General features: G+C 39.0%; 1 protein-coding gene across 2 annotated transcripts; it reads right to left on the bottom strand.

Moving 5' to 3' along the window:
- Positions 1 to 436: 436 nt before the first annotated feature.
- On the bottom strand, positions 437 to 5,593 carry sc5d (sterol-C5-desaturase). Of its 2 annotated transcripts, none has more exons than XM_011483938.4 (5): positions 5,441 to 5,593; positions 4,090 to 4,310; positions 3,423 to 3,555; positions 3,252 to 3,352; positions 437 to 1,819 (listed from the first exon to the last, which is right to left on the bottom strand). In XM_011483938.4, the coding sequence occupies exons 2-5, from the start codon at positions 4,297 to 4,299 to the stop codon at positions 1,364 to 1,366; spliced, it is 900 nt and encodes a 299-aa protein (XP_011482240.1). In that variant the 5' UTR covers positions 4,300 to 4,310; positions 5,441 to 5,593; the 3' UTR covers positions 437 to 1,363. The 2 variants fall into 2 exon arrangements, with proteins under 2 accessions (XP_011482240.1, XP_004076839.1); XM_004076791.5 differs by having other exon boundaries at positions 4,090 to 4,307; positions 5,441 to 5,537.
- Between the last annotated feature and the right edge of the window lie 5,059 nt (positions 5,594 to 10,652).

The raw sequence follows: 10,652 nt of genomic DNA, 5'->3' as shown, positions 1-10,652 counted from the left end.
GCTTCATTCTGGATTTTAGAACGGCGCAGAACTGCAATCCTGCATCTTCAACGGCATAAAATACGATCTTTTTCAAACAGCCTTTGTGATTTTAAGCTTAAAAAGCCACAAACAAAATGTTCAGAGCTTTAAGTACAGAACAAAGCAAAACTAAATGTGTCGAAACCCTCCGGACTCTGAACGTTTGTCAGATCCTCTTAGGATTCACGGAGCCAGCTGGTCTCTGCTGGAAGAATCTCTGGTCCGAACCACACGGGGTGAAGCCGCTTCTGCGTGGCTCGACGTTCATCCGTCTTTACTCCAGGCGCTAAAAACACGTCTGCAGATGAAGATCTGCTTCCACACACATTAAGCTGCTTCGTCTCGTTGAATTTAACATCAAATCGCTGCGTTGAACAGCTGAACTTCTGGATTATTTTCATCTCCTCAAAGAAAGTTGGAAATTTTAGACGTTTATTTAGAATTTTACAAAGTTTGAACACAGATTGTACATTTCCTATGATCATTATTTAACCCAAAAAGCAGCTTCCAACTCAATGTTGAGTCGTCCTCCTATGATGCTTTGATTTTATTGGTGAAAAATGAAAACAAATGGCGACGTGCAAACATTTTATAACAGGTATGTAAGATCCGTTTGTGGTTGTGATCCGTATAAAAGTGCATTAATAATACGTGGTGGCAAATCTGACTTTCAGACAAAAGCTGGAGGGTTCTGCATGTCTGACGGAACGGTTCCCGATCGAGACACCGTCAGCAGAATCTGGTCTGAATAGACATTTAAAGAACGTTTCGTTTCATTTAGGGACCACAGGCAGAACCAGAGGCGTATAGTTGGATGTTTAATTATCTGCAGTTTAGAGCTTTTTGCTTTAGGGAAAAAAAAAATATCAAATGTTCACTTTGTTAGCCAGTCTGGGAGGCAGAGTGCAAAGTTTGGCCAAAAAAAAAGAAAAAAATTAAAGAAGAAAGCAAGTGTTACATCTCCTCTTCAGCACGGTGGTGAAAGTGTTATCATTTGGGGTTTTTTCTGCAGTAGAGAGGTCAGTCAGTTAATTTTTCCCCCCTGCAAATTAAAAACTGGCTTTGCGATGAGACGAGCACATGGAAAAATCTGCAAAGCGAAATGACTCGAACAAATTCAGGCCCTCGGGATGAACAGAAGAAAGCTGAAGGCAGACGAACGGCTGGAATGAAAAGTGCTGCCGTTTACCCGAGCTTTCATTTTCCATCCTGCTATTATACGACTCTGACCCCGCCCCTCATAGAAGGAAACATGGCAAACATGAACTCTCAGACCCGCCTTTACGAGCGTAGCGCATTGTCTCTGTGAATGGCGTTCATCGCTGACTAGCCCCGCCTCCTTTTACTCGTCTTTGCGTCCGTTCTGCGTATGTCCGCTGGCGTGCTCTTTCGTCTTCCCCCGGCCGCTCAGCTTCCCTTCTGCCTGGAGTCTACGGACCACTTCCAGAGGACCCTTCCCCATCAGCGCCGACGGGTGCCTGTAGGAGCCCCCCAGGCGGTCCCACAGCGTGAAGTACTGCCCGTAGTTGTAGTCGAAGAAGAGGTGATGGTCGGTGTGGTGGGCGGAGCCGTTGATGACGCTCGTGAGGGTGTCGGGGACGCGGTAGTCGCCGTCGTGGATGGAGATGGTCCAGATGTTGACGAAGACGTAAAGGAGCAGGTAGAGAACCTTGTGGAGGGGGAAGAGGAAGGGGTAGATGTGGTAGGGCAGCCCCTGCAGGAAGCCGTCCACCGGGTGGAAGGCGTGGCTGGCGAAAGGGGTGGGGATCTTCCAGATGTGGTGCGGTTTGTGGAAAAGCTGATGGAAGACGAGTGGACAAAAAAACAACACATCCGTTCATTCAAAAGACGTCAGCAGCCTCAAAGAAAAGCAGAGGAAGACAGATTTTTGTTCACCTGAAAAATGTAAATGCTACAATAATTGACCGTTTAAGACATCAAGAGGCTGCAAACAATTTTTAGGTCTTTGACCCCTAAAGAAAAAGTTAATTTAGCATCAGAAGAATAAAAAAATTAAGGCTTTATTTTTCATTAGGGGGATCGGTTTTGAGTAAAACCTTCAGGAGTTTTAACTCTTAACCAGAAGGAGCTGCATTTCCAGAAGAAGATGCAGGGATGAATAGTTCTGAATAAAAATGAAACTTTAAAGGGAAGAATTGGCAAAAAACAATTATGTCTTTTCTTATGTTTAAGATTGAACATATTTGAGTCCTTCTCAAATTTAAGTAATTATTCTAGATTTGTAAAACTTTATGAACTTTAGTGATTCTTAATAGAAAAACCGAAATATCTTCAGCTGTAGGTAAAATCCACAAAACCAAGAGAACAGAGTAGGAAATACTTGCATATTCTATATTCAACATTAATTCTTTTATACGTAACAACAGTAATGTTGTGAGAATTTAAGGAAATACTTTGATGAAATTAATAAACTTCCCAAAAAAGCATTTCATAGAAATAAGTGAGTTTTTTGGGACTCTTTGAGTGCACTATTTAAAATTGGAATTTGTGGACTTCTGGTCATTTAAGAGTGTTGGAAAGTTTGCTTTGTGTCTGTGCGGCACTATGTAGCGCCCCGAGTTTTAAAAGCAATTGGGACACCATGCTCACTATTTTTGTTTTTTAAAGGGCGCATATGACTACAAAGCTAAAATCTCATAAATATGAGCGTTTCCGACGATTATTTAAGGGTCCACTGTCTTCTGAAGATAAAAATATTGATGGTTTATTAAAAAAAAAACATTTAAATACATTTGTTTTGGCAAAAATTGTTCCGACGCAATGTATTGTGGTCTATATTCGCCGTACTAGTGAGCATAGATGCACACTGGTTTGTTGCAGAGACTTCTGGGATATTTCTAGGGCCCTGGATTTTGGAATTGTAGATTCAGACAGCACTAGAAAACGGCCAACTATATAGTGGGTTAGGGTGGGAATTCGGACACAGCCTTTGATTTATTATCAAATTATCCAAGTTTGATTCGGCTTTGCATGAATGAGTAACTGCTGACTGTATTGTTTTGGGCATTATTCTTGCTTTGATTGCTTGAAAGAAACCACTTCCAATCAAATCAAATTTCTCTGCCTGCGATCAAAACGTTTTTTTCTGAGTCGACCATCTCCTGCCGATTATCAGCGGGTTTAGCGCCTCTCGTAAAGTGAGTTTTAAGTTTAAAACAAAAAAAGAAAGAAGGAAGAAGAAGAAATCAGGCCAACAGACTTCCACCCACCTTGTAAATAAGCTTGTGGTGCAGGAAGCGGTGGATCCAATAGATGCACATGTCCGTAAATAACAGGAATGAGATCATGCTGAGGAAGAGTCCGGGCCAACCTGAGAGGAAACGGGTCGGGTTAGGGAGGAGCTGAAGGTTTCACACCCAAAAAGCTGAGCTGTGACTCACCCAGCGGAGAGTCGCCCACGTTGTCGTACAGTTTGCTGTATCCTCGAACTTCAGCGAAAAACAAGGCCACAGTGGGGACGCTGATCCACGGCAGAGAGGTCATTGCATACTTGATTTCCCTTAGAACCTGATTCTGCAGGAACAACAAAAAAATAAAATGCACAAAAAGGTAAAAATCTAAAACAACAGAGACTTTTTAACTCAAATGACAAAAAATGCAGAACTTTCGTAATCATCTACACTAAAAAATATAGGATTTTGAACAAAAAAAAAGTGAAATCCTTCTTTATAAACAAAAAATACTTAAAAAAAACAAACATTTGTCATGTATGAGTAAAATATGTCTTTTTATGATTAGGAGAAATTATGTCATGAAGTTTGGCTTTACTTTTTTTAAATTTTCCAATCAATTTATGAAACAATATCTTAAATACGCTTGATATATCTTTCTATTTGTATTTATTTATTGTCTTTTTTTCTTTTTGTTTTATTGCTTGAAATAAACCAATACAGCTTAAAAACACTGAAACTTAAAAGTCCAGCAGTCCCCTTGAGGGATTGTATTCACACATATACTCAATATTAAGTTGTTTATCCTAATTCAAACAAGATTTAATAAATTGTGTGCTTTTTTTTTCTAACCATAAACTCAAACTGCAGCTTTTACCTCTAAAAAGTGTGGGTGTTTCATCAGATCATGGTCAAAAATGAAGAAATAACTGATGGCTCCCAGGCCCAGGTACAGGATGGCCGCCCCCAGGTTGGTCACCACTAAAAGGCTGAGGATCTGCCGCAGGGCGCCGTCTTCAGGCCAGGATGCCGGGTAAACATATGGAGTGAGGACGTAACGGTCCGCCACATTCAGCACCAGGTCCATGGCTGCACCTGCTAGGCACAAAAAAAAACATATATGTATATATTATTTTAATTATTAGCTTTTTAGTTGTTGTTGTGCATTAAATTCTACAAAGGAGAAAAATGAACAAATATGTGAGAAGTCGTAAACTTATCCAAAAAAACGAGACAAAACTTAACAAGAATACATACAATTATGAGAAAAAAGTCGTACATTTACACACATATATATATATAACAATTTATGAGAAGTCGTACATTTATACTTTAAAAGATGTAGCTTCAGTGGGAAAAGTATTTTTTTTAAATAAACTGTCAAATTATAGCATTATACTTTTCACTGAAAACTACTGAATGTTACCTGTTAGTTTATGTTACAGGCAGATGTACAACTTTGATTTTCTAAATGCATGACTTTTTAAATCACAAATTTCCAATTTTATTCCTTAAAGTGTTGCCTTGTTTTCTTTTATTTGTATGACTTTATTCTTGTTAAATATTAAAATGTTTTAAAATTAGATCCACATCATTTTAAAACATTTTTTTCATATATTTATTTAGTTTCATTTACTGTGTTCCCAAACTACATTTGTAAGATTTAATTTTAAGTTGTTAAAGTCTAATTTGCTTAAGTGTACCACGTGACACACAAGAAGAGATGGTTGGTAAAATAAAATCCCAATGATGTTTGAAAATGTCCTGTTTTGATTCGCAGCTTTTAACCAAAACCTAAAAAATAAGCAAATTAAAAAATAAATAAAAGAAAGTTTGTTGACAACAATTCAACAAAAAAACTCACTAAAAATAATGAAAACTTTCCTGTGTTTACTTTTCTTTCTCTCTTTCAATTTCACAATTTCTTCTTTTTTTAAAGTAGGCCAACCACCAACTTCCCATATTTAAGACTGGGAAACTGAATTTAGATGTTTTCCTACCATAATGGTCATAAACGCACATTCATATAAGAAAGTTGTACAAACGACGCATTTTATTTTGAGGAAGGCAACATTTTAAGCTAACGGGGTGAGGAGTTTCCGGCAGTGCTAAACATGTCGATGCACTGACAAACAAAAACAACCCCACAACTATTTAAAATTATATAAATAACTATAACAAATAAGCTTGAATGCTGTAATGATTTTTTTTAAATATTAAATACGTACCTGTTCCAGGTTGCTGCTTTGCGTAAGGAACAACACGAAGAACGTACCAAACTAAAGGAAAACGACTATCCAATCAGAACTACGATTCATATTACGTCACAAAACATGTGTCCAATCAGGAGGGCGTTGTGCCATCACGGCAGCTTGATGTGACTTCTGATTGGCCAGCTAAAAAAGTCTGCTCATGGCGTTACTCTTTCTTAACATTTACATTTTTTACGATTATTATATTAAAAATCACGTATTTTTTGGTACCACACACCTAAAGATAACATAATTTACATTTTTTTTAATAAATAGTTAACAATAATGAATCTATGCGGTTAAAACTGTGGCCCAGGTGAAGCAGTGGGCGTGGCAAACAGTGTGGCCTTTTTTCAGTCGGATGTTTCTTCTTCCAAAGTCCACAAGTCATTTAGTCCATTTGTCTTAAAGAAACAGTTTTGGTATCCTACAAACTTAAACACTATAATTATTCAAATTTTTTTGAGCTATTTATACCCAAAGCGAAAATAATCATATTCAAAATATAACTAAAAAGCCAAATAAATTAGATGTAAAAACTGAGTTTTGCTTAGTTTTTGAACCAAAACTAATATTTAAATATAAGTCTATTTGTAATTGTTTAAAAACAATAAGAATAATATACATAAACTTTATATATTTCTTACATTTTTATGAAATAAATCACAGAATTACAAAACGAAGTATATATAGTTTTAAAAACCGTCTCTTTGCGATGAAAAGAAATGTGAAATAAAACACACTGCATTTATTGAGTCACTAGATGTCACCATTGCTCCAAACTGCAAATATTGAAGCTCTTTAATATGAAAAGAAAAAATATAAGACCACACATTTAGTTAAAAAAAATTAGTTTTAAGAACTTTTCACAAAGGAAGAAAAGCTAAATTAAAAAACGAATATTTTAAATATATGATATTTAAAGGTTATTTTCTCTTTGTTGTTAGTAGAACTTTAATACGGGTATTTTCAGTGTTTGCTACTTGAATTTGGCTCTAAATAGGAGCTCCTATTTTAAGTTCCTTTTCTCGGTTTGTGGCAATCAGAGCATCATAATGATCAATTTAAAGCGCTTTCTTTGTGAGGAAATTCACAAACGGGATGGAAATAGCTTTCTTGCGCTGGCAATTCCCATTCCAGCAGCTGTTTCAAGACCTGCTTCTGTGAGGTGGAGACACTTGTTTATTTGACTGCAAGTGTCTGTACTTCAGAGACGACTGTTCTGAACAGAGCAGGTGTTGCCAAACAGCCTTTGAAGGCGTTTCCCTCCGTGTGCTGACAAACATAAAATAATCAGGCCGTCTGCAGAGTGGCAACGCTCTCGCTGAGCCTCAGTAACCTGCTGCTCATCATCTCAGCAGGAAACGGAGCCGAGTGTGTCACTTGGAGAAATTAATCAAAAACAGGTGAAACCTGTCAACTTTTCTCGCCTCCTCCTTTTCTTGTGCTGCTCCCATTAGGAGTCACTGCTGTGGAAGCTCCAGCTCCTCCTGCAGCTTCCGTTCCCGTGTTAAACATCTGCACGTCCCTCATGATCACATGGCTTTCGTCTTTCTCGTCTTCTCCATCTTTACAACTTTTTTTTTTTAATTTTCCCAGTGAAGCATTTTTCTTCCACTTATTTACCACAAACAAAAGGTTAAAACAAAAACATTTAACTCAAAACTGCTGCTGCTGAAACAGTAATATTAGGTGTTTTTGAAAACTTGCTGCGTTGCAGGTTTTAGAAGTGAGTTTAGAGTTTAGAAGATCAACCCGCTCGATGTTGGAGCTTTGTTTACAAGGGGTCCACTAATTTCTTCTTCTATGGTGTGACGTCATCATTGGTCGCAGGTCGTGTTTGGTGGTCACCATAGAAGAAGAAATTGGAGGTCCTGTTGTAAACAAAGCCCAACATTGATGATGTTCTGAATGGGCTTTTATTATTTTTTTTAATACCATGGTCCGGGTGAATACTCGATTCTGATTGGCTGCTGGGTGTGCATTAAAAAGGGATATACCCTAGGACAGGGGTCGGGAACCTAAGGCTCGCGAGCCATATATGGCTCTTTTGATGGTCACATGTGGCTCGCAGACAAATCTTTAATTCAAATTTTTTTTCTTCATTAGACCAGTCCTTCTCGTGCGCGATGCGATGGCAGAGGCGCGCAGTAGTAGCGGTGCTTAGAGAGACAAATCTGCGCCAGCACTAGTATAAGTTTAAAATTGTCTATTAATTCACAGAGTTTGTACCACCCGGAAACCTGTGAATTGCCGTGCCTAAAACTGCGCGCTCCCGTCTCTGAGAAAGAGCGCGCAGTTGCGGGGACGGGATGTGTGAGGGAGAAAGCAGAGGGTGGGGCTGAGGTGTTGTGGGGACAGGCAGCAGGTGAATCGCGCAGGGATTGTAAATAGGTAAAACCCACTGCCTGTCACTCACTGCAGCGTGTGAGTGTGTGTTTGGCTCCCCGTCTGCATGTGAGCAGTCTGTCTCACATCTACAAAACATTCATACCAACCTAAGATCACGTTTAAAGTCTCAACGCCTGCATGAAGCAGAAACTCACCACGTAAACCAGACTAGACCATCAGCAAAACTACCACGAGAAATACTCATCATTTATTAGAAACAGCATAACAATGGTATTAAAAAGAATCCACAGACTTATTGTACTTTAAAAAGGTTGAAATTACATCAAATGCACACATTCACTTGTATTTTAGTTTTAAACATATTGTCGCGGACTGAGTTGGATGGCTGTTGGGCCGCGTTAAAAGTTCTGGAGTTCATTGACCGCATCAAGCAGAGAGCTGATTGGCTCTCAGTTCTGTCGCTCAGCCTGTTGTTAGGTAGTTTGGACCAATGGGGTTCAGCTATGGGCCGAATAAGGGAAATGGGAGGGCTGCAGCGGGAGCAGGTGAATATAAAGTTGGGAGACGCGCTCTCGTCTCGTCTCGGCGGGAGAGATTCAGGAGTTGCTGAATTAATTGTTCGGCGTTTGTTGCGGTCTGCAGTAATCGGAATAAAGAACCTTAAAAGAGGTTAAGTCTCCGTGCCTCAGTGTGGGAAAGGGACACTACATTATTGTATGGCTCTTTCAAAATTACATTTCAAAATATGTGGCGTTTATGGCTCTCTTGGCCAAAAAGGTTCCCGACCCCTGCCCTAGGATAACCGCACAGTGAAAAAAGAAGTTCTGGTCACCTAGCTTAAATGTTTTGTATCACTGTGCAGACTTCTTTAAAACAACCTTTAGCTTAATCATTTGGACAAAAACAACTTTTAAGAGGTGAACTTTCTCTCTAAACTGATGCTTTATTTAACCCATCGGAAATATGAGCATAAATATATCGGTTTAAATTGCTAAATCTTGACTGCAGCGGTGGTGCGGCATGCCACGGACGCGCCGCACCACGTAAACCAATAGTCTGCTTTTGTAAGAAAAGCGATCCAAATTGGAAAAAAACAAGAATTAAAGCCGCAAGCGGCGTTGTATGGCCCGCAGACGCAACCCGCCTTCCACGCCCAACTCTACGCACAACCGCCCTCACCGCCCACTTTTGATAATGGCTAGTCAAAACTTCATATGTTAATTATGCTAACTATGCTAGCTATGCTAATGTGGCTAAAAGTGCTAGCATTGCGATCAGCATCATCAACTGACTCAGAAAAACACATTACCTAAAATGCTAATTATGCTAACTATGCTAACTATGCTAATGTGGCTAAAAGTGTTAGCATAGCGATCAGCATCATCAACTGACTCAGAAAAACACATTACCTAAAATGCTAATTATGCTAACTATGCTAGCTATGCTAATGTAGCTTAAAGTGCTAGCATAGCGATCAGCATCATCAACTGACTCAGAAAAACACATTACCTAAATTGCTAATTATGCTAACTATGCTAGCTATGCTAATGTGGCTAAAAGTGCTAGCATAGCGATCAGCATCATCAACTGACTCAGAAAAACACATTACCTAAAATGCTAATTATGCTAGTTATGCTAGTTATGCTAACATAGTTAAAAGTGCTAGCATAGCGATCAGCATCATTATTTGACTCAGAAAAACAAATTCCTCCATTGGTGAAAGCTATATGTCATAAGTTGATAAAAAAACCACTTTTTCCAAAATGGCGGCTTTTTTGTTGATTTTATCTCCATAGCAACCATTTTATGTTTTGGTCCCCATGGGAGGACGAACAGATTGACGTCAGTTTCGGACAAATCGGTAAAAGTAAACTTTTTGTCGTCCTTAGCAACAGTGGTTTTATGCTAACCACGCCCACATTCCTTATATGTCCATATCCAGTGTTTTTCAATGTAATCTGTTTCAGGCATGAATGCATGCATTCAATTTTCACTGTATTGTATTGAAATGCATGGGAGTTATAACAGTGCGCCACTTTGCTAGCTCGCCACGCGCACGCCGTTTAAAATCTACAACTTCTAATTCCAACATTTTTTCCACAGTAGCTTGCCGTTGATGCCCAAAAAGTTTCGAGACGATCGATGAAAATTCCAACGACAAGTTTACGTTTGAATCTGGTGGTAAAGGTGTTTTTTATAGAAAATTCAAGATGGCCGCCTTTTCCCGAGGTCAAAGGTCGACAAAACTCCAGAGGTGATTGTAAACTTACACTAGGGACATGCGCGTCAAATTTCGTGAAAATCGCTCGAAAAAAAGTTAATTTTTCCATATTGTGTAAAAACGCGAAAAACTCAAAATGGCGGATTTTGGCACAAAATGGCCGCCAAACCGTAGGTCGTGTCGCCATCACATAATGATTTCAAAACTTTGTTTGGATATACCCGACAAAGTTATCTGGGTTTCGCTAGCCGATTCATTAAAAAAAAATCCGAAATTTTTTTTTTAGCCGAGTCAGCACTTTTTTTTGCGACCGTTTTTTGTTTACCACGGCCACATTCCTTTATCAATTTTGCCGTATGTGACATCGTTTTGTTCAGTGTGGGCCAGGTTATTGCATATTTCAGTTTCAGGATATTTCGATAAAATATGTGCGAGCTAGCTAAAATGGCGACGGTTGCGAATTCGCCACGCGCACGCGTTTCAAATTCTACAACTTCTAATTCCAACATTTTGTCCACAGTAGCTTGCCATTGATGCCCGAGAAGTTTCAAAAAGATCGATAAAAATCCCTAGGACGAGTTTTCGTTTGTATCCGTTACTAAAGGTGCTTTTTTT

Source organism: Oryzias latipes, chromosome 14 (genome assembly GCF_053564925.1).
Source record: "Oryzias latipes strain Hd-rR chromosome 14, Olatipes_Hd-rR_3.1".
Taxonomy (NCBI): domain Eukaryota; kingdom Metazoa; phylum Chordata; class Actinopteri; order Beloniformes; family Adrianichthyidae; genus Oryzias; species Oryzias latipes.
Note: the sequence above shows the minus strand (reverse complement) of the source record. Positions and strands in the feature narration are given on the sequence as shown.